Genomic DNA, 23730 nt, shown 5'->3' with positions numbered 1-23730 from the left:
AGTTTGGGGGGGGGGGGGGGGGGGTGTTGACTAGATGAGGTCCCTTCCAGCCCTACCTTTCTTTGATTCTCTGATGTCCTCGCACAACCCTTCGGTTGGGGTCAGTGAGCAGACCTGCTAGGTTGGAAGACAAGGGTGAGGTAGAGAATGCAGAGGTACGTACAGACATTTGGGGAGGTCAGATTGCAGAAAAAATGGCCACCTCACCTAACTTAGTTTTCCTTGGTGTGGGGCTTACACTGGATCCCTAGTTAGATCGATCTATGTGTGAACTGTACAGAAGTTCAGGAAGTTTAGATCAGTCTAAAAATGGCTGACCCAGTTTAAGTTAACTGTACCTTGCAGGTAGTCTAACTTAGATCAAGTCCGGCGAGACCAGTCTAAATGGACTTCTGTACGTTTCCCAGTGCAGCCCCAGGGCTGGAAAAGCTGAGCCGCGGACTCCAGACCTGGGGCTGCACTTTTCCTACCCCCTTCCTGGCACTAAGCTATTTTTAGCCCCCTGGTTGCTTGCCTCACCCCAAGACAGACAATGCCCCCTGCCCCCCAGCAAACTAGCCAGCCCCCCTAGGCCTGCAAAATCCTCCATCCCACAAGCTGCTCCCAGTGCCGGTTTTACCAGAATTACCCAGTGCTGGGAACCAGGGCACTAAGACAGGGTTGGGGGAGTGCAGATGGGATCAGGAAGGGGGTGGTTTGCTGGGAGGGTTGTTCATCTGGTGGTGGGGGGAATGGGGCTAAAAATAGCCGCCGGGCCCAGAGGGGGAGAGAGCCCCCCCATCCTCCCAAACTCCCCCCCAGATCCTGCTAGTCCGCACAATCTGCTGGGCATCCCAACTTACCTTAGATCAGGTGGCCATTTTTAACTCACTCTAACCTCCCCGAATGTCTGTATGTAGACAGAGGTGTTGGGCAGGGCAGGACAGGCAGGAAGACCACTTGCATGGCAGACAGAGCAGGGCTGCGCGGGGGCTCAAAACCAAGAGTCAGAATCAAGGGCGCCAAACGCTGCCAGCTATATGCAACCTTGGGTCTGGTGCTGTTCCAGCCGGCCGACGGGGAGGGATGGGGTCTCCCTTGGGATTTCTTCTCCAGGCTCCATGGCTTGAGAGGGGCACTAGGAACATGAACCTGCTCCGAGCATGTGTGCATACATGTGCAAATGTTTGCATGAGAAAGTCCATGCACCTGGATGCCTGAGCATGCATATGAATATATATCCCAGGTTTGCAAGTATAGTAGTACATCCATACATATGCGTGTTCACATGCCTGTATATATATGTGGCAGCTCTGTGCATGTGCATGTTCCCTTGGGCATGCATGTCTAGGTGACCAGGCCTTGGTACTAACAGCCTTAGCAATCCATTATTTCGTGGTCTAATTAAAATGAGGGTCAGGGGGTGATCTGGCCTTTTTAAGTGCCCTGAGCTTAGCCACACCTGTGACAATTAGCTGCCTCCAGGTGTGTGGGGTGGGGGGGCGGATGCCTGGGATCATGTGACAGCCTGTCAGTCACCTGTTCTTCGGATACAAAGTGGACAAGTAGCCCAGGTGTGATGGGGGTGTTAGCCAAAACTGCCTATAATGAGGGGCAGAAGGAAACACTGAGCAGCAGGACCCAAACAGAGGAAAGAAATCATCAGACTGCCCCTGGGCTGAGGAAACTGGTGGTGTCTGGCTTATCGGAGTGATTTCAGGTTTGAGAGCCCAGGGAGGAGAAACTGAGGCACCAGCAGGGATGAGGTGCAGACGAAGAGCAAAATGTGGACTGAGACCTGTAGTATTCTCTGCATTTACTGTCACTGACAATGTTTAAAACCATAAAACACCAAGAGAACGCTTGGAAACACGCATCGGTCGGGGCATGTTGACACCCAGGTCTTGGGCTGATCACCAGCGAGCAGCAGCTCCTCTCCAGTGAGGACCCTGCACCCAGACACTCAGGTCCACTCCCCCACCCCAGGAAGGCCAGGCTGGAGCCCCCTCCCAGCCCTACGCTGCCTGAAAGTATCGCAGCCCCTAGCTCTGAAAACACCTGCACAAAGGTGGGGAAGTGGAGCTGGCAGGTGGGCAGATACCCAGCCCCCTTTCCTGTGCCCTGTCCAGGGCAGGGGGATTGCTAACAGCCCCTCCTGGGGAAGGACAGGGACTGTAACTGGTCTTTTCCATCCTCAGACGCCCGGCTTTAGCAATCTAGTCCAGAATGGCTGCAGCAGTATGGAGAGGGCTGGTTTGGGCACTGGAATAGCTCTCCTTGTTCTCCCCAACACATGCCAGGCCTTGTGACAAGAGGCCTCATGTGAGAAGCCCCCTGCCCTCGGGGTGAGGGGAGCTACAGCACTGGGTGCTGCTGGCGTGTGTGCTGGCCACAAAGGTGCACTGCTGGCTCCAAGCAATGGCTGCCGCTGTTCCTGCTGCCCAGGAGCTGGAGGTGGCAATCAGAGGGGTCCTGGCTTCCCCGCTGTCCCTGTGACAACCCCCGCCCCTCCAACAGCCACGTCAGTGCAGGAGGCTGTTGAGCCAGGACGACCTGAGTGATCCAGAAACCATCAGGGTGTGACCAAGACTTGGCACCATGATACCAGGCCATGCCCCCTGCAAGTATACTCTCGCCCCTCAGCCAGCGTGGGTGTGCATTGGCAGCCTGCGCGCATGCTCTCAGGCGCTGCATCCAAATGAGTCTCTCAGCCTTGTGTGGGGACTTGGAGGGACGTTGTCATCTCGCTGAGGGTGTCAGACCCGAGGCGGAGGGGGAAGAGGAGGAGATCTGACGTGAGCGCCCCAACCTCGTCATCACTGCCAGCGGAGACAGCCACCAGAACCCACAGGGCCGGTCCCAGCACCAAGGGAGTCCCGTGCACTGTGTTTTGGTCCCTGGCGAGGGCAAGGACCTCAACAGGGGCTGCGTGGAGCTCCCCTGCCCAGCGCTGCTGCGGGCAGGGAGCAGGAGCCAGCAGGGCTAAGCGCTGTCTGTATGCGTCAGTGCCTTCTGCAGCTTCTCAGTGAGCTTCTTGAAGGAAGGCCGCTTCCCTGGCTCCAGCTCCCAGCAGTTCTTCATTAGGTTGTAGATGGAGGGTGGGCAGCCATCCGGGGCCCCCATCTGGTACCCCTTCTGCACCATGTCACTCACTTCTTTCAGGGCCTGTGGAGGGGAAAGAGAGAGAGACCTGCTTTGAAAACCTCTGCCCCCTTCCTGCCTTCTCCCTACAGCCCTCCTGCCCACAGAGAAACAACAAGGTCCACCTCCTCACCCACTGGGGCACTGCTTTTCACCACAGCCCTGCCACAGCCCCTCCATCCACGTGATCAACCCATCCCTTAAGCCACCATCACTCCCTGTAATCGAGTCACTCCTGCACCGCTGCCCCCATGGCACCTCCATCCCGGCAGGCAGGGCACCTATGCCACGTGCTGCTGCCCAAGCAGCAGCCTTGGCTCCCCCCATGCTCAGGTACTTGGCATTGCAAGACACAGTGTCTTTGTTTGACCCAAGCCATGGGTCATCCAGGTGCTCAACTACTAAGAAGGACCTTTAGCCAGCAAGGCTAGCCCCCAGGGAAAGGCACTCACCATCTTGGGATAAGGCGCCCGGCCGTAGGAGAACACTTCCCAGAGGAGGATCCCATAGCTCCAGACGTCCGATTTGGTTGAGAATTTCTAGGCCAGCACAAGAAAGGGGCAGCTGCAGCAGCGAGTCACAAAGCCACATGACAGGCTACCGGGGCCTGTGTCTTTTTCTCCCCTTGCTGAAGGACCTAGGCCAGGGGTCTGCAACCTGCATCCCATGGGCTGGATCCAGCCCCTGGAGCCACTGGATATGGCACGCTGAGCTGGCGTGTCAGTGCTGGGCACTCCCCCCATGCTCTGTGGTGGCAGGGAGCTTACTATGGGGCAGCAGGGAGAAGCACCCGTGGCAGCCAGGTCTTAGTGCCAGGCCTTTTGGACGCGAGCGGGGTCATTCCAGACCGTGGCTGGGAAAGGTTGCTGACCAGTGGCTAAGGCACATTTCTGGGTCCTCCCTGGGACTGCATTCTGGGGACCAATCTGGCCCTTTGCAAGGCATGTCTAGCCCTGGCTCCTGCCGTAACCTTACTGCGCCTCTAACAAGGCAATGACACGGTGGGGTCCAGATGGAGCCGGTGCCCACACCTGTGGCTGACGCTGGGTCAGCAGCTGCAGCAGCCAGATGTGTGTCACCCACCCTGGCTCCTGGGTGTCTTCATGTACCTGGTTTGGCAGCACCCCCTTTCCCCCGACTCCCCATGTGCTAGGATATCCCAGTAGGCACTGCACCATAGGTGTCGCTGCATTTGCATGTCCCATGGGTGTTCCACCCTCTCCAGAGGCATCATGGGGGGTCAGAGGCATCATGGGGGCACATTTCACAATGCCTGGAGACAAACATAGTGCGGGGGGCAGAGGGGCATGCACAACACAGGGCAACACGGGACTGGACTGGGGGCAGAGCTGCTGTGTGGCCACAGACCCACAAAGTTGCTGTAGCTGGTCACATCCGGGTCACAAATCTTGGCTGGAGTTGCCAAGGGGGCAGGATCTGAAGGGGTGGAGGCTGGGAGCCCTCTGAAGGGAAGGAGAGAGGGGCTGGTTGGGGATGCCCCTGCCAACCTCCCTCTCACTCACGTTGTGTTTCAGGGCCTCCGGAGCCGTCCACTTCACTGGCAGCCTCGTGGTGTCCACGCCTTTCGGATCAACGTTGGCCAAGCCAAAGTCACTCACTTTGGCCACGTTCTCCTCCGAGATCAGGATGTTGCGCGCGGCAAGGTCCCTGTGCACCAGCTTCTTGGACTCAAGATAGTCCATCCCCTGCGAGACATCCCTGTGTAGCACGACCGCATTAGTCAGGTTGGGGGGAAACAGGGATCGGATGTACTCAGGACCTGCGCGCCGCAGCCAACCCCACCTTGGAGCCACGGGCACTGCAGTTAATCCCATCCAAATGGGACGACTCACTGGTGAGTTGGAATGGGCCGGCCATCCCCTCACACCCAGAATGGCAAACAGCCGTGGCTGGGAAAGACCTGCAGTGCCTCTTGTCTCTGGCTTTAGCCACCCTGAGGTGAGAGCAGGGCAGAGATCAGGGTTCCCGGGGCTAGGCCCAGCTCTTCCACTGCCTTGCAGTGCAACCCTCGGCAAGCCACTGTCTCTGGGAAAAAGGGATAAAGTCAGAGACTTTCCCCTGGTGTGAAGCCGGGATGTCTGGACCGCACGTGGAGGAAAGAGGTGATGGGAGAGGGCCAAGTGTGAGGATGATAGAAGGAGAGGGCTTGTCCTGACCGCGAGAACAGCATTATCTCCACCCTGTCACATCAGGGAACAGAACTCACAGGGCAAACTGGATGAGTTGCTTAACCTGGACGACCAATCTGCCTCGCGAGCGCAGGTAGTTGACCAGGTTCCCCTGCCGGAGGGAGAAGAAGACTCATCAGAAACCAAAGGCAGCTGGGCAGGGTTCTGCATTGGTGGCTCTGGTGACCCCAAACCCTCTGATGACCCACCAGCCCGGCCTTCACCCACCCGTACGCTGCCTCCTTCACCTTGTTGCATCACACCTGTGTGAATGGCCTCTGTGGCTGGCTCAGACCCCAGAACTATTCCCCCTTAATTAAGAACCTGCTGTCTTATTCCCCTGCAGGGACCTGGTATGAACAAGTCCCAGTGTCCAGTGACCCAGGGCAGGCACTACAGGCCACAACCACTACCCTGAGCTTGGAGAAGGGAAGTGAGCAGGAGTCACTGCCCCTTACTGGGACTTGCCTTGCTCTGGGCGTTAGCCAGACCCAGGAAGTGCTCACCTTGCTCATGAACTCCATGACAATGTAGAGGCCGTTGTGCAGGATCACACCTAGCAGGCACACCAGGTTTTTGTGCCGGACTTTCCTAGAGGCAGAACAAGGTTAAGGGAACGCCCTGCATCTGGGCGGACTGCAGTAACTGCAGGCAGCGTGTGTGTGGAGAAGAGTGAATAGCAGCTGGAGTGTCTCCAGGGAACCTGCACACGCATGCACACCCACAAAGGCTCAGGGAACACACGCATGCACACATGCAGCTCTGCACCTGTGAGAGAGGGGGCCGATCTAGCTATCCCCAGGGCACATGCACATACCTGCATGCAGGCCCATGCCAAAAGCCTCTGTCCCTCTCTAAGAGGGAGAGACAGCACACGTGTAGCCTCTCATTTGTGTGAGGAAGAGAGAGCCCAGAGAGTTTGCAGAGTGAACCCTGCACCTGCCCAGGGGTTGTGTGGCCTGCTCGGTGGTTGTGAATAGCTTTCGTGCACACAGGGCCTGGGCTGCAACCCTGGTTTTTGTGGGATAATTATTTTTGCAGAGAGAAAACACATGCAGGACAGTGAAGTCAGAGGACAGCTGAAGCCCGCAAGCCTCCCCACCGGTCCTTTAAATGGAAAGGCAGAGCAAGAGTGCTTGGCACAAGTGCACACAGCTGGAATTATCCTCGTCCGTCTCCCACCTCTACTGTTGTCTGCAGAGCAGGGGACTCCAGGGAAGGACCGGCTGTGCGACACTCCTCCGGCTAGGCAGGGTAGATCCGCACCTTATAAACTAACTAAATCCGAAATGCTTTTGCAAGCAGCACCTGACTTCATGAGATGCTGTGAAACCTGCCTTCTGCCTAAGTGACTTCTAACATGGCGAACTCCCCCTCTCATCTCTCCAGCTAACCTCTGGGAGCCACTCTTGTGGCACAGAGCTGGGGGGAGGAAGGAGCAGAGCAGGGTTTGAGCCCTGGTGGTTGGGCCAGGCTCTGGAGGAGAGGACACGGCAGGGTAGTCTGGGGCTCACTGCGTTGCACACCCAGAATCTCGCACACACTCAAACACGCTCACAACCTCCCAGTCTCACGCACTGCCCCAAATGCTCACATACACCCAGCAGCCTTCCTGCAGGTTGACATTTATCTCCCAACTGCTTGTGTCTCCACTCTCCGCTCCCCATCCTGGAGTGCGGGGACCCCAGAGGGCTGACTTGGGGGCAGGCTGCCCCTGCCTCACCGCTCACTTACGTCATGGCAGCGGTTTCAGAGAGGAAGGCCTGAGCAGTGACATCGCACTTGATGTTCTTCAGAGCCACTTTCTGCCCCATGTACTCTCCTTGCAGCACGTCTGCGTGGGCGAGCATGGGGAGAGAGGGAGAACACTGTCAGCTCCTGGGGCAAGCACGGCCAGACTGAGCTGGCAGCTTGAGGCCGGGGAGGGAAGGGTGAGCCCTGAACTGAGCTTGCAAAGCCATGTGTGCCGGGGGGGGGAGGAGAGGTGTAATGAATGAGCCTCTCTCTGGGAAGGAGCCCAGCCCGCTCAGCCACTAGCCACTGGAGCTGGAATCAGCCACTAGCACGTATCTCCGTGGGGTCTAGTGTCCACAGGCCCCAGATCACCATGGCATATCACTGCCCCATCCATCCAAGCATCATAGTAAACTATGGGACCTGAGCTCCCCATTCAGCCAGTCCTACAGGGCTCCCCCAGCACATATGGGCAGGGGGCTCTGGCTCTCACTGCCCAGGCTGACTCAGGCTCAGGCTCCCATCCGCAGGCTAAATCATGCACCGGGTGGGCAGGTCCTCCAGGGCCTCAGGCACCACGTGCTCACAGCTGTCCCAAACACTCACCTCCAAACTCGCCTTTCCCTATCTGGTGGCCAACCGTCAGGTGCTGCAGCTTCAGTAACCAGCCGGCTGGGCTCAGCAGGGGAGACAAAGCAGACCAGTTACTAGGGCGGTGCAGGGCCTTCCCTGCCCTGCCTCACACCGCTCCAGCCTCTCGATGAGCTTGACCCATGTGGCTTAGGCAGCTAGAGAACCAGCTCTGTCCTTCAAAGACTGCTGGACCTGGGGGGTTTCCTTTCTCCCCACAAGTACTGTTTCTCCAGAGCAGCATGTCCCCCTACCTACCCCCACCTCTCCCTGGCATTTCCATACTGATCCCTTTTTTACCTTTGGCCAGCTCCTCCTCCGCAGACTTTGTCCCAGGTTTTGGTTTAGGTTTCACCAGCTTGATGCAAAGTGCTCCCTGCTCCTTCATATAGTGCTGCAGACAGACAGACCAGGTGAGTCAGGCGGTCTGCCCAGGGAGGTCCTGACACCCAGCATCACAGGGTCAGGCCTGTGCCACCGGGAGCACTGCTGGGATGGGAGGGGAAGCAGCAGTGCAGCAGGTTCATCCCACCCCGCTGTGCTGATGGGGCTGGGGGGCTGGTTGTAGCCGCGTGCTTGGAGGGAGGTGGGGGTAGTAGCACCCAGGAGCAAGGGGATCTGGGCACTGCCTGCTGCTACCTGCAGGGGCCGGTGAGAAATTGCACGTGACTGTGTCAGTGGAGTGGTCCCAAATCCCAATTCAAGGTTAATGGTGCTAGTGACAGGCAAAGGAGCTGGGTAACTGGCCAGCAAGCGGCACTCATCACCCTACCTCTCATCCCCAGGAATGCACCACCAGCTCCTAGCCCCAGGGTGAGTGCCCAGGTCTCTGCCAACCCAGGGCAGGAAGTGTGGCCTAGCAGGTAGAGCACCAGTTGTAGAAGCAGGAGACCTAGCCTTATCTCAGCCTTGCCACAGACTCCCTGTCTGTTCTTAAGCAAGTCACTTAATCCACCCTGTGCCTCAAGTGCCAATCTGTAACATGTGGGCGATGCCCCCGACCTGGGATGTCCAGGCACCGCGATGACCGGGGGTAGAGGTGGAACTGAATGCTCCTGGGGGCCCATCTCCCATTTGCCTGCACGGACGGGCTCTGGGGTGGGGGCACAGGTCCAGCAGTCAGAGCTGCTAGGTGACACTTTAAGACACTTCCCAGCGAGCGTGTCCCAGGGAATGAAGGCACCAAAACACCCGGGGTCTATGCCAGCTCTGCAGCTGACTTGCCGTGTGACCACACGGAAATCACTTCCCCTCTCTGTGCCTCAGTTTCTCTGCCTGCTGGATGGGGTGAGAAAACATGTCTGCTTCATGGAGCAGCGTAGGGTGCATTCCCCAGTTCATGCCTGTGTCTTCTCGTGCAGAGGGTGACAGAGAGGTGAAGAGACTCATTGCTGTATCTACGAAGCACACTGTTTCCTTCCGCTGCACTGCAGCTCTTGGCAGCCATTCTATATTTACAACCTGTGGTTTTGGCTGCTGTCCGGGAGGTTACAATGGCTGAATGCAGCTTGGGAAACAGGGCGACAGGCTGCCATCCCCTTTGCGTCTAGGATCTGAGCTGATCCCACAACACTCGCCCTGTGGGGCCTGACCGTTTTGGAGGTGGTGGTTTCCTTGCTCACAGGAAGACCTCGTGATCCAGGGCAGTTCCTGCTGCCGGGGTAGAGCGGGGGCCCCACAGTTTCTTCTTGCTCACCTCAATCATATCAATGAGGTTGCAGAAGCGGACGGAGTTGTCGATGGTCAGCTGGTTCTCCTCATAGACGATGCGGTAATGAATGACCTCCTTGCCAAAGCTGACACACAGCACATAGTCCCCGGGGTGCCGGATGGACTCACGCACCAGGAAGAGTCCGTCCTCCGGGGGCTGAAGCGCCTGAATCGCCTGCACACCAGAGATCTTCCCGTGGAACCAGCTGAAGGAGACAGGGCGAGAAGGCAGACGCTGAGAGGAAACTGTGGCACATGCCGGGAACCTGCCACGGTTCCTCATCCTCACTGCCAGGTCCAAGTAGGGGACACATCTCCCCCCACGACCAGCACAGCCAGGCATGGCTCTCCCACTGCCTCCCAGTTCTCCTGGCCAGCTGCCGGGACGCCTCCCCCAGGCATGCCATGTGCCGTAGTGGGAAAAAGTTGATGAGTGAATTTGATTCTCCAAACCACATCATCTAATCCCATAGCCATCTCACTACCATGCTGGAAGCCACTGCCAGACCTGGAGAAGGTCGCTGGCCCCAGCTGATCCCTTCTCCAGCCAAAGCAGGGCCAACCCCTTCCCAGACCTGTCCAGTGTATTTTTCTTGCCATGCTAGGAAAGAATCCACAACCCAGTTTGTAACGGGCTTCACGGTGACAGGGGAGGAGGACTGGTCATGGCATATCCACATGACAATGTCTCCTGCACAGTGTGACCATGCCCCTGCCCATACCACTGAGGGGCCAGACTGTACTCACGGCATTAGGCTGAGCTTGGGGTCAACGCGGATGGCTTCGCGCTCCCGCACCGAGCTGGCCGAAAGCAGCCCCTCCTCGCCAGTGTCGTTGTGTTTGGCTCTGTACCAGCCTTTGCTCTGAAGGGAGAACAAGGAGAGCGTGGCAGATCTTGGTGTCATAGCTGTCACTTAGGGGGGTGCCCTGCTTCTGGGGAAAGAGCGTCTGGTACTTCCCCTCACCCTGTGAGCCCACCTTGTGCTCCCCCTGCTCCACCCCACTTCTTCCTGGTGTGAGGCAGGGGTTGTTAGCCCCACTGCCAGGAGAAGGTGGGCACCCTCCCTCTCCCTGCTGGTCCCCTTCACACTGGCTTGGCCCTTGGGAGTGGTCCCTCCCCTAGTGATGAGCCCTGGCACTGCCCCTCTGGGCCACCTGCCACTGGCCTGATGCTGCAGCTTTGCCCCCTTGGGCCCATTCCTCCCCAGCCAGAGCTCAGTGCCCCCCACTCGTGTCTCCGTGATGGCTCACCTCACAGGCCTCGATGATGGTGATGATGTCGCCCTTGTGGAAGGCCAGCTCACGAGCCTTGGGCTTGCTGTGGTCATGCTTGGCAATGCACTGTGTCCCCGGGGGCCAGTGCTTCTGCAGCAGGAGGGGGCAGCATGAGTGGCAGCTAGTCAGGGGATGCCACCTCCCAGCCCTCCCACAGGACATGGCCCTAAGGGCCAGCTGAACCACTATGGGACCACGGGGCTGAGATCAGTCCCTCCACGCCACTGGTGTGGGACTCGCCGCTCACGTAGGAGCCCTCTTACATGGTACGCAAGGGGTGGGAGTATGGCACAGTGGTTCAAGGGGCAGGCGCAGGGCCCAGTCCCTGTTGCCTTGAGGTCTGGTACAATACCAGGCACTGAAGGGCAGACCTTGGGAGTCAGCAGGGAGGACAGGCACAGCTGTGCCAAAGGACACCGTCTCCCCGAGCCCAGTGGCTGCAGGGGAAGGTGCAGGGATCCCCCCTCACAGGCAATAACTGGCCTGCGGGGGTAGTTGGGGGGGGAAGGGGGCAGTTCTTCCTGCCCACCCCCAGGCAGATGGTGACTGGCTTATGACAGGCTTGGTTAGCTCCCCAACAAGGTGGGGCTTCTGGGAGAGCTGCAAAGGAGGTGAGGGGACCAGCTCTGCGTGGATTTGGAGATGGCTTTCTGCATGCACAGTGCAGCTGGAAGGGGGGAGAAGAGTCTCCAGGATTCATGGGGACAGGGTCTCAGCAGGGCTATCAGCAACCTATTCTTGACTGCTGGGGTCCAGGAAAAGCCCACCAGCCTCTGTCCCCATGGCCCCCCGTGGGGGCCCATGCTGTCTGCTAGCAGCTGTGCATGCACACAGGCCTGGGAAGGTGCTGAGGATGGCAGCTGGAAACTTCTGCCCCACAGGAAAGCCAGAGTCTATTACTCCTGTTGTCTTGCTAGTACTGGACCAGCCCCTCCACTCACCGTTGACATGCTGACCGGCTTGTCAGTGCATTGACAGTCGCTCTGGGGAAGCCTCGCGTCCAAGGGTGCAGCAGTTACCTGGTGAAAAGAAGGAAGCAACTGCTGGTTTCTGCATAGCCAAGCAGGGGAACATCTGGCCTCTGCTCTGGGCCTCTGCATTTAAAGAAAAAGTGTAAAGCAACCATTGGAAGAGCTCTGCTCTGCTCTGCTCTGCTCTACTCCAGAAGTAGCTGCATTTCAGTCAGGGGAACATGCTTGTCTCCTGTGATGGATGCTTCAACTGCAGCTGACGTGTGCTCTACCTTCCAGAGCCGATTTGGCCTCTCCAACCAGCCTCAGCCTGAAAGGCTGTGACAGCCTGCACGATGCTGAGTTTTAGATCTCAGGATCACAGGCAAGTCAGGCTGGAGGGGACCTCACAACCTAGTCCACCCCCTGCTCAAGGCAGGGTCATCCCTGGCTAAACCATCCCAGCCAAGCGTGTGTCCAGCCTGCGCTCGAAAACTTCCCGGGATGGAGACTCCACGACCCCCGTGCTTGACCACCCTCAGAGTCAGAAAGTTCCTCCTGCTCGCCAAGCTAAATGTCCTCTCCTGAAGCTTGAGGCCGTTGCTCCTAGTTAAGTCCCTGCGGCCACAGAAAAAAGCCCATCTCCGTCCTCTCTATAAATAGTCCTTCGGGGATTTGAAGACTGTTATCAAATCACCCCTCAGTCGTCTCTTCTTCACACTGAATAACCTCCGTTTTTTTAATCCTTTCCTCAGAAGTCCTGCCTTCCAGGCCCCTAGTCATTATTGTTGCTCTGCACTGGACTCTTTCCCATCTGTCCCCATCCTTCTTCACGCGCGGGACCCAAAACTGGGCACAGGATCCAAGTGAGACCTCACCGGTGATGCATAGAGCAAAAAAAGCACTTCCCCTGATTTGCAAGCGGCACTCCTGTTGATAAAACCCTGTGCGCTGTTGGCCTTTTCTGTACCTAGAGCACGCTGTTGGCTCATATTCATTTTACAGCAGACTGTTGCGACAGGCAAAGTCTGGCCTGTGGGCTGAACTGGACCCACAGTGGACTCCACTTCCCAGCAGCCCCTGCCCATATCACTGTGGCTGGTTTCCATAGAGACAGTGCATGGCAGTGCTGGCAGGGAGCTGCTCCAGGGCCAGGATCCAGCAGCAGTGATCATGCGGTCCGGAGCCAGGGCGCAGGTGGGATCTGCTGCCCGCACACCCCAGATCTGGGAGGGGGAAAGGGAGTGCCCGGGGCCTGCAGGCAGCAGATCGCCGCTCTGCCCTGGCTCTGGACCACGCTGCCACCGCTGCAAGATCCCAGCTCCGACCCTGGAACAGCTCCCTGCCCTGCCACGGCCTTGCCAGCTCTGCTGGGGCCAGTTTCCAGGGAAACCCTGGCCCTACCTGTCATATGCCACCTACTGGGGTCTCCATAGAAACCAGCTGTAGTGACATGAACAGGGGCTGTTGGGAAATGGAGTCCAGCCACTGGCTGTATCCGCCATTTTCCCACCCCGGTGTCCTGTAACCCCCATGTCCTTCTCTGCAGCGCTGCAGCCCAGCCAGTCGTTACCCAGTCTGTATTTGTGTGTGCAATCATTGGGTCCTAAGTGCAGGATTTTGCACTTGTTGGCTTTCATCTGACTTATTGAAGTCCATTTTTTTCCTGTCTATCCAGGTCATTCTGGATCCTGGCCCTGCCCTCCAGGGTGTCTGTAACTCCACCTAACTTGGTGTTGCCTGCAAATTTGCTAAGCACGCACTTGAGCTCAGATGCCTATGTGTGGACGTCTGAGCAGGTGTCTGCCATGAAATATGTGCCAAAGCCGTTCGGTTTGGTTGGTTCTTTCTGCCAGCCGATGACATGGTCCAACACCATTTTCTCCCCAAGCTCAACCTCACCCCACATGACCCTTGTTAGTAGGGTTACCACCTGTCCCTAATTGGGCAGGACAGTCCTGAAATGGGAACTTCAAGTCCTGGTCCTGGACTGCCTGACTCTGAGACAGCATTTGTACTGGATTCACAGCATCATGCAGGGATCTGGATTTTCTATGCACCATGGAAAAACACAGGAAATTGTGGGTTTCCTCTTGCAGAGTTCTTGTCTGCAAGGGGCTGTGTGTGTGGACTGGGGTGCGGGGGGTGCCACATGCATGTGCAAGCATGCACACAAGCATGTGGACAGGAACACAGCCCCAAACAGCAGTGGAGAGCAGCTCCCTCTGTTGCCTGCAGGTAAATCTAGGTGGGGTGCGGTGCAGATTGAGGCCCCCACAGCGAAAAGGGGAGTAGGGCAGGGTTGGCAGCTGGAGCGGGGGCTGGGGGTGTTGCCCAGCCAGTGCAGTGCCTGGGCCCCTGGGCAGGAATGTGCAGCTGCAGAGCCCAGCCGGAGAGCAGGGTGGAGCCATGGGTGGCTCGTTATTGGGGGGGGGGAGATAGCTCCCTACTGCTGTGTGCACTCCCTGGGAGGAGGTCATATGCCCTCCCCCCACGATTTGTGCATGGGACAGAGGAGGATGCAGGCTTGGGGATCCCTGCCCTGCTGCTGCCCCCCAGGAGCCCTGTGCTGGCCACAACGCTATGGCAAGGTGCCCACACACACCAGGCAGCAGCAGAGTTGTGCCCCTCACTGCTACCGGGTGGGCAGGGGGTGTCTTGCCATGATGGCATGACCAGTGCGGGACTCCAGGGGGAGGGCAGCAGGACAGGAAGCCCCGAGTCCGCAGTGGGAAGTCCACCTCTGCCCCCACCCCAATGGGCTCTGCTCTGGCCGTGCCATGGGGGGGATGGGGGGGGAGGCAGGCAGGCAGGGGTCCCACTCAGGTGGTCAACCTACCTGTGAGTGCTCAGTTTCTCCGCTTAGAGGCCTGCTGTAACTTGTGCCCTCCGGTAGCCTCCCTGCACTTCACTCTTGCCTGTGCCTCAGCCTTCTGCTCCCTCCCACTCCACCCCAAGGCAGAGCTCGTTCCCACTTTGTGGGTGAAAGCAAAAAGGCACAGAGAGCTGAGGAGTGGGATGTTTGAATGCTGCTCCCTTTGAATGCACAGGGTCCTGCATCCCTGACTCCCCTGGGGGCACTCTGGAAAGTCTCACTGTCATCAGCTTGCTCCACTTCACCCAGCAGCAGAACTGGGGATAGGATGGCAGTCCTGACTGCCAGGCTCCAGATCACACAAGGGACTGCAGCCTGGTTCTCTGTGCCCTGCTGTAACCACCAGCCCACACTCACTCTCAGACTTTGTTCTCCTTTTTGGCCCCTGTTTCTGCCAGGACACGTCTGTGCCAGGGGCTCACAGCCTGTGGGACACCATGAACTCCTCCCAGGAACCCCAGCTGGAGGAGGCAAGATGTTTTTGTTTCTACCCAGACTTCCACCCACACCCACAATGAGCTTGCTTTGAGCTCAGGCTGCAGGGTCAAGTAACACAGGATCCCTACAGCAGCTGTGCGGGTGGAAAATGTGGTTTAACCACATTTCTGCTTCACATCATGAAGCCACACAATGTCTTTGCAGGCCCTGGTCACCTCCCTCCAGAGCTGGGGATGTGACCCTGCAGGCTGACAGGTGCTGAAGTCTAAGGCTGTTGTTACACGCTACACTTATAATAACAAGGGCACTTAAAAGGTGAGTGTTAAAGCTCGCTAACTTGTGATAAGTGCCCTCTGAAGGTAAGATTACACATTACAATTAGACCTTATTAACAACAGGTAAACCTTGAATGATTACATGTTAAAGCTCATTAACAAGTACTAGTGCCCCTTAGGCATCTTAACATGATGCCATTTCAGAGGAGGATTATTTATGTGCTGTGTTACCTGGTGGGTGCATCTACATGAGACATTTACTGTGGACCTGCCTAATTAGCTCCTCAGTAAACATCTCAGCATCTACACCTGCGGCCCTATTAGGCTGCAGTAAACTAATACACTCTGCAGCACGTTAGTACTTGTAAATACAAGTACTACCCTGCTCCAGAGTTTTTCATGCACAGCAATGCACATGTAGATGCTGATGGGACTGGCTGGGGCACGAGGGCACTTCAATGAGTGGGCTGCCTGCTGGCTGGCCCCACACTGGAGCACCCTCGTGCCCCAGCCAACCCTTCTGCAGCAAACTGAGTTGGGTCAGAGCAGCCCCAGGCCAGCAGGTTGACCCTCAAACCAAGGCTGCTCTGACCTGGCTCACCGTGCTGCAGTCTCAGGTGCAGGTTCAAATGTGGTACCTGGGAGCAACAAATCCCAGGCAAACTGCACTGGAGTTTATTTCTTCAAATTACTTGCATATGTAGACACACCCAGTTTGAGTTAAATTGACTTCTGGGTGCTCACCTGAGAAAAAATCCCACCAGTTTTCAGTCCTGCAGAATCTCAGGAGGCGCTGCTTCTAGGTAGACTAGCTATCATGCAGGTCTCTATGGCCCTGGACCAACAGCTGGAAACAGCCACACAGCAGGTGGGTGGGATGGTGTGACCGGGGTGGGAGGTAAAAGGGGTGAAGCAAGATAGGGGAGCTGGAGGGAGGGTGACATATGGAAGGGGTGAGGGAGGGCAGGATGGAGGGGGAGGAGGAAGTGGGGAGTGGGTGGGTGGCGAGTTGCTGGGCTGCTACTCCCTGTGCCCCCCAAATTGCCCTCTCTAACCTCAGGTCACTCCCATGGCACCCTAATTTCCCCTTCTGCCCCTATCGGCCCCTCCACCCCCAATCACAGCTCTGCTGCCCCAAGAAGCCTGAGAGTGGAAGAGATGCCTGTGTGGGGGGTCCCCCTCTGTGCCTGCTTCTGGGGTCACTGTAGACCTTGCCAACCCTGTGTGCCCAGATCCAGCCCGTTAGGCACTGCAATGGAAGGCAAGTCAGGGGGACAGGTGGAGAAGGGGCAAGGAGCCACCAGGTAGCTGCAGGGCCCATGGGGGATGGATCTGGGTGCATGGGGGTGGCATATGCTGCAGGGAGATTGGGGAGCAGGCATGAAGGGGGAAGCCCTCCCCGACTCCTGCTGCTGCTGCTCTTGGACTGGGGTGGCAGGGCAGTGACCTGGGGGTGGAGGGGACGATGGCAGGGTGGAGGGGAGATCTGGGGGCTGACGGGGGCAGTGGGGTGATTTGAGGGGCGGAGGGAATGATCCACATGGCACAGGGGGCCCTCCCCCCCACTCCTTTCAGGCTTATACTTTGGCTAGAGAGCCACTGAGGCAGGCAAGCATGGAGCAGACTAACTAGGCCTCCAGAGGCAGATCTGAGCAGGGCACATGGGAGAGGGTATTAACCCCCAGCGTGTGACTGATCACTAGCACCAGTGAACCTTAACACAGACCTACGGTCCTTACATCACAGTGTTTCCCAACCTTTTCCAGCCCAAGGCATACTTACATTAATAAAAATTTTCTGTGGCACATGTATTAAGGCATTCCCCATCCTCATACCTGTTGTAGCTCATTGCCATGGCAAAATTCCCCGGTACACCTGTTTATTTCTGATGGCACACTTTGGGGGGGGGGGGCACTTCTGAAATGCACAAACTAGTCCCAGAGGCTGACACCCCAGGTCATTTTGCACCAATAAGCAGCTGAGTCAAAATGGCATAAATATTATGTTGCAAAGGTGAGATGGTGCTGGTGATATTCACCCCAGTTTGCTGGCAGAGGCTGGGAGTGGGGCAGCAACAGAGGTGGAAGCAGCACCCCGGCTGTTTCAGGGTGTTTGTTACCTGTCCATGGCTTCTCTAGCAGGTAGTTGGCCCTTTTTCAGTGTACGTGCTTTGCTTGTACCTACCTGAGAAGGCCTAAACATCTCTATGGGTGCTACCTCGGAGACCTCTGCTCTCAGACCTGCCGCCAGTGCCACCCCAGCGTGTGCCCTGCAGCAGCATCACAAGAGTGCAGTGGCCCCAGCCTCCACCAAAGCAGAGAAGCACCCCCAAATCCTGGCACTGCCTTAAAATTCATGTGACTTTTGATATCAAATGTGAGGTGGGGGTTGGAATCACTTTCTGGTTTCTGAGCTGTTAGTTCAAACTCACTTCGCATTTTTAAACTCATCTGACCCCAGCAGCTGCCTTTGCTGCCCAAATGCAGGGGCTGGACCCAATGATCTTGTAAGGTCCCTTCCAGCCCCTAAGATCTATGAATTTAAACATTTTTCTCCAGAGCCACAAGAAGTAGAAACTTTTTTTTTTTTTTTAAAGAGGGCTGAGACTCCAACATGTCACCACGACTCCTGGACCTGCGCCTTTATGAACACACCAAACATTGTGAGAGTTGAGTGCTGGCAAAGCTGGGTTATGCCCCTCCTGTTTCTTTCTACTCAGTAACAAGAAGTTTTGAATCCTGATACATCTTAGCATTGTAAGTTTGGCGCCTGCCTTTTCTATTTTTGTAGTGGAGGACTCAATGGGCAGCTGGTGAAACACCAGACTCTTCTGGGAAGTTTCCTTTTTGTAGGAGAAATGATTTTTACTGACTTTTTTTTTTGCTTCTTTTAAGACTGATTTAACCCGACTGCCTGAAAAGAGTGGAGAGAGAGCTCTCCTTGGTAAAGATTCAGTGCTCCCTAATGAGAAAGTCCACAGTTTTCCTCTTGGAAATCTTTAGCAACAACAGGGGAGACATGCCTAATACACGAAACAAGCTCTGAAAGGAAACCCTGGTAAAGAAGCAAAAAAAGGAAAAAATGGCCTTGTTCCAGTTACTTCCCCTTTTGCTGGGCACCTTCACCATGTCCCTTGGACGTATACATGCAAACCAGAGCAACACAGCACAGCTGACAAGGGAAGCCAATTATATCTGTGAGTCAGTGCAGGATGCAGAGTTGGTCTTGACTTCCCCATTGAGGAGATACCCAGGCACCTTCAGGAGGCGGCTTTAAGTCATTCGTATTTCCAAGAAAACTGGCATTTTCTGTCTGTATTTCTTGGGACACTGTCAGCATCCGACCCAAATGGGGAAAGGAGACGAGAGGGGCAGCAGCTGATTGGCTGTTCAGGTTGAAGGTGGGGAATGGGGGGGGTGGGGGGGGGATTACTCAGCATCACGGTGCGGAGGCACTGGCAGTGGCGCTCTTCCCCTTTTCAGAGGTGAGTCACGGTCATTCTCTGCACCACAGGTGGCTGAACCTCCTATTTATTTGTAGCTACCACTATCAAAATGCTGGCCGTGCTGGCCTCTTGACCCTTCATGCACTGCCCCATACGGATGAAGACCGGCAGGAAGAGAGAAGTCCAACTGCTGCAAGGCTAAGGATATGCAGTAGGTGAGCACTCATTAACCCGAGTGAGGTGTCTGGGCCAGAAGGGTCCCCTTGTCCTCACTGCCACAGCCGTTGCTTCAGTGCATGTGCCATGCTTGCTTCTGGTAGTGAAATGAGGTTGTTGGGGAAGGAGCCAGGTAGATGGCTGAGGAGATGGCATCCCAGCCCATCTCCAAAATGAACACAGCCCAGATGAGACGCAGCAGGACCGACGTTCCCCCTGCTCTGCCAGCCTGCCCAGCCCCTCCAGGCTGGGGAAGCTCATTGTGTTTGTGCACACTAACCCACAAGATGGGACACGCTGGGTCCATGTTCACACCGGGAGGAAAGAGCACTTCTAAGCCATGCTACCTAGGGTTTGCCACCAACTTCATGATGAGATGTTGTAAGTGAAGCATGTTACCTGATGAAGAAACCACCTGGAAGAGAACCCAGATTTTTCTTTGACTTGATAACACCAGTCCAAACTTGAGTTTGCCTTGTTCACCTGTTAGTTTAACACACCCATGGGAACCATCTCCCCTCTTGTGCACAAGGCCTCAGGGGTGAATGCTAGGGGCAGCAGCTGCAACATCAGACGCAACAGGCTGAGAGGATGCCAGGTCCCACATTTGATTTTACATCAAGTAACAGGCAGATGTTTGAGTATAAAGGGGTCCTCTGGCACACACCTGCCTCGGGGTGAAAGGGCAGGGAATGAACATGGAATATTTTTTCCCTTGACCTTAAGAACAGCAGCTTGGAGGGCTATGACAAATGAAGAGCACTGGGAAGTTGCTGCAGATGCGGGGAGCTAAGTCTTCAAGGGCTGTCCAGGTGTGGTTGCCCAGTGCTAGGGTCACACCCAACAGGCCCTACACGGCACTGCCATCCACGGCTGAACACAGTCATCTAGCAGCCGTCTGCTGATCTGGCAATGCTCCTTGCTCTGCTTGGTTAAGGAGCAGTCAAATGAGGTGATATCAGAGCCTCGTTGCTTCCAAAGCGCGCCTGGCATGAGTCAACAGCAAGGCAGTATAAAACAACCCATCCCAGCGGGGGCAAAGACCAAACAAGACATGATAACTCTGTCCACAGCAGAGCGCAGCACAACTGCAGCCTCCGAATTTAGATGGGAATAGCAATAATCTGGTCAGGGATGTTGTGAAGTGCTTGGTCCTGCATGACCGAGGTCATGGAAACACTGAGCTAGATAGTCATAGGTCTTAGGATGGGCAAGTCAGCTGCTTTTTCCACTCACTCTTCCCCCACTATAAACAAACCGAACCAAGCTAAACCCGACTGGTGGGAAAGAAGAGCAGTCATGACAATTAGAAGCGATGAGTGGCACCGTGCGACACCAAAAACGAATCCCAAGCCACCCGAAAGGCTAGCCACGCCTGCCAAAGCAGCACGTCCCAGCAGATCCTGGCAAGTCTTGGTCCCTCCTCTTCTGGGGGTGCCTCGTGCAGGAAGGGGCACTGAAAGCTGTAGATGAACGGCCCTGTGAGGAGGGAGCAGCGGGCAGATCAGCACAGCTGGAAGGGGATGTGGAAGCACACAAGTGCTCCACAAGAGCACCTCTCGGGAACGCGCCTACAGGTTCCAGATACCAAGAAGTAGGAAGGAGCTTTAGCTTTGCTAGGAGGGGTCAGTCCTGGGCCTGCAAGGGCTGCAATGCGGCTGGATAATCTGGCCATTAGTGGCCTTCTCCATTTCTCTGCATTGTCATGCCCCAGAGCAGCTGGTTTTCCATTCAGAATCTTCCCTTGGGAGCACCCATCCGTGGGTGACTTCAGCAAGAGGGAAGGTGGGCTGCTGGAAAGCCTGGGGGTCCAAGGCAGGAAAGAACAAATCAGAGGTTCATCTGCCCCACCCAACCCAGGCAACACATCTTATGAGCCTGGCCTGGCTTGAAGGAGTCGGCAAGAGCTGATAGGTGGAGTAGTTCTGGTGATCAGGGGCGAGGGGTCTGGCTGAGACCATCAGATCCAGCTGCAGAAACCAGCTTATTAGAAAGGCCAACATTCATCCTTTTCCTCTCTGCCACTCCCAAAACTTATAAAAGAACTTCTCCTACACTGCCCTGTGATCCTTGAGCATACCTTGTCCATGTGGATCTCCTTTCTGGGTGTCATGGACCCAGAAGTCAGAGCCATTTGGCCAAGTACCTCGAAGAAAAGCCATCAGGACTATAACATTCTTTATAACAGTGATCCTTGATTCAAGGCCTCTCTCATTAGATTCAAGACACCCCGCGGAAAATACCAGCTCCTAGTTTTCAGTTGTTTTTTGGCTGCAGAAAAATAACAGAGCAACTCTTTTGTTGCAAAGAATGCAGAAAGGCCACCACAGGCCAGAATGCTTTGGACACTCTGGATTTCTCGTTGCAATCCCTGGGTGTATCGCGTGAATCGTGTGTACATGTTGCACACTCAGCAGTGCTGATGTTGTGCTACACCCTGTGACACACTTAAAAGGCTTTCATGGCACCCAGGTTGAGAATCACTTTTTATAACTTGCAAGCCACCGCCACCCTACACTAGGCTGGGACACAGGGCTGAAAGGTGAACAATTTCCCCATTCCCTGTTTTGACCCACGTGAACTAGTCCCAATTGCCTTAGCCCGTGGAACTGAGTACATTGAATAAACTTCCTGATAGATACCACATATCTATGGTTCTTACACCAATTCTCACATGCTTTAGGAAATTGCCCAGCATATGGAAACCAGACTGGTTTGAAGTGCAATAAGACGACTATGCCCTCAGTACACAGAACTACTCCATCTTGAGAGCTGAAGGAATCAAAGGGCTTTACATGCTGTCTTGGAGTACACATGTGCTTTGGCAGCTTGCAGGAAGCCCACCAGGATCTCTGCACCAAAACTCAGCATGCTTGTATCTGCCTCCTAGAGGCACCCCCGCCTCACCAATACCCACCCACAGGGGATATCAGGAGGGCCACCTGAGTACAGATGGACAGAGGCAAAGAGGTGGTGCTGAGCTACTCATCCCTCTGACTGCAGCGCTCTTCATTTGCAAGTCACTTGGGTCTCCTCTTTCCCCACCAAGAAAACATGTCACGCAGCTGCATTACTGAACCAGCCGGATCTTTGCACTTACCTTCCTGGAGTGTCCATCCAAGGTCCTTGGTGTTAATGTCGGTACAGGTTTGCCCGCAGCTTAATCTGGAGCCGAGTCCCAATATTCGTGGAGAATAAACTCCTGTCCAGACAGAGGAGTGGAGCGTTACCACCCAGGGCAGCTGCAGCACCCTCAGAAAACTACTGTAGTTACGCCGCCTCAGTGTTATTTCCTGATTTCTCTTCTCGTTTGGCTCTTCTGCAGACGTAATGTCTTAGAGGTCCTAGTGCCTGCTTCCTCCATAGTCAGGTTTGTTATTCACCAGTGATTCATTAGTTGCTGAGGCTAAATCCTCGAGTGACTTTTGCCCCCTCATAACACATGCCCATTAAGGAAATGGAGGAAAGCATTGGCAATTGGCTGGTCTGCAATAATATAGCATTTTATGACATCCAAAGCAAACTAACATTCAAGTGATATGAGCAGAGTGCAATTTACTCCTACAACTTTATTTTTAGCGGCACTTATTTTTAGTGGCAGGGACTGCATAATTACCAGCGGGTGACAACGCGAGGAATCATGAGTGGCAGCAGCTTTCCCACAAGATATTTTGGAGCTTCAAGAAGGGAAAGGTGATTAGACTCTTGTAGGAACCTTCAGTTCTGGTCCCAGCTTCATCACTGACCTTCCTGTCTGCTGTGAGAGTCACTTATCTGGGCCTCTGTGTTTCCAGCACTAAAACCGATGATAAAAATATTGACCTATCTCACAGACGCATCATGAACAAAATGAGTAACTGCAAAGCATGGAGAGATCCTTAGCTCACAGATGCTGTACAAAGGCAAAAGATTGTGCAGCTCTCACAGCCCTTACAGTCAGAACATGTGGACACAACCTGTTTACTAGGGAGTACAGTGGCTTTACACTGCAGTAAAAATGAAGTGAACACACAAGTACAAGTGTAAGTCACTCTGCTCCAGGACAACCTTACCCCTCAGGAAGCGAGGAGCAGCCACCACTGGTATAAGTTACATTGGTGTCCTGGTCCTGTGGTTACATCTCTAGCTGGTCCCATCCAAGAGAAGTCCTTGGTCCATGCAAATCAGTTGTCCACATTGCGTGGCCAAGTGCTGCGTTGGCACCTACTGGAAGCAGACAGCCTGGGCAATGTGGGCATTAGGGCCATGTGAAATTTTGCTGGCAGTTTCGTTTTGATGCTGTTTCGACTCGTTGCGAGCTCGAAACAGGGAAATCGAAACGAAACGGAGCGTTTTGAAACAGCCTTGAAACAAAACAAAGCAAGTCAAAACGTTTCGAGATTTTTTAAATGTTTCCAGTTTGGAAGCTCAAGGTGGGCTTGCCTGCAGGGAAACAGAAGCTAAAGTAAGAAGACAGAGGGGGAAGAGGGGGGAAGGAGTGCTCTCATTATTGACTGCGTAGCTGGCCAGTAACTGTCATCCTTTCCTGAGGTCCCTTCCAACCCCAGCGCTCTGGGGCAGGGATGGAAAAACTGCATAAAAGGCAGCATTGTATGAACTGCCCTGCTTTCTGCCTTGGTGGCGGTTACTGAGCTGTGTCTTCCAGTTTTGCCTGTCAGCAGCTAGAGGTGCAGGGCCCCAGAACCAAGAAGCCCCTGCACCGATCTCCTTGACAGCTGGCAGGCTTCGTGGCCTCAGCAGGGGCTACCATCCCTGCAACTTTCACCCTGCTGCACCTTAACACACACAGTGTCACCCATGGCATGAGTTTTGCTTGTCCACAGTTTGCGGTGCAGTTTCCCCCAAACCCCTGCACCGATCTCCTTGAAACTTG

At 55.3% G+C, this 23730-nt stretch overlaps 1 protein-coding gene across 1 annotated transcript; it reads right to left on the bottom strand.

Annotated features, from left to right (window-relative positions):
* Positions 1-1778: 1778 nt before the first annotated feature.
* On the bottom strand, positions 1779-22378 carry MATK (megakaryocyte-associated tyrosine kinase). Its single transcript, XM_019513252.1, has 13 exons — positions 21958-22378; positions 11600-11677; positions 10635-10748; positions 10131-10246; positions 9370-9589; positions 7974-8067; positions 7650-7715; positions 7044-7143; positions 5816-5900; positions 5348-5421; positions 4644-4839; positions 3573-3659; positions 1779-3144 (listed from the first exon to the last, which is right to left on the bottom strand). The coding sequence occupies exons 2-13, from the start codon at positions 11606-11608 to the stop codon at positions 2962-2964; spliced, it is 1344 nt and encodes a 447-aa protein (XP_019368797.1). The 5' UTR covers positions 11609-11677; positions 21958-22378; the 3' UTR covers positions 1779-2961.
* Between the last annotated feature and the right edge of the window lie 1352 nt (positions 22379-23730).

Source organism: Gavialis gangeticus, unplaced genomic scaffold, assembly GCF_001723915.1.
Source record: "Gavialis gangeticus isolate Ggan-Ray unplaced genomic scaffold, GavGan_comp1, whole genome shotgun sequence".
NCBI lineage: Eukaryota > Metazoa > Chordata > Crocodylia > Gavialidae > Gavialis > Gavialis gangeticus.
This window is presented reverse-complemented; position numbering and strand designations above follow the sequence as displayed.

Excerpts from the sequence above, each read along its gene's own strand:
- MATK (XM_019513252.1), bottom strand. Across the intron at positions 9,590-10,130 it reads CCCAAGCTCAGCCTAATGCC|CTGGTTCCACGGGAAGATCT; the intron begins GTGAGTACAGTC and ends TGTCTCCTTCAG. Across the intron at positions 7,716-7,973 it reads GGAGGAGGAGCTGGCCAAAG|CCGGCTGGTTACTGAAGCTG; the intron begins GTAAAAAAGGGA and ends TGCTGAGCCCAG.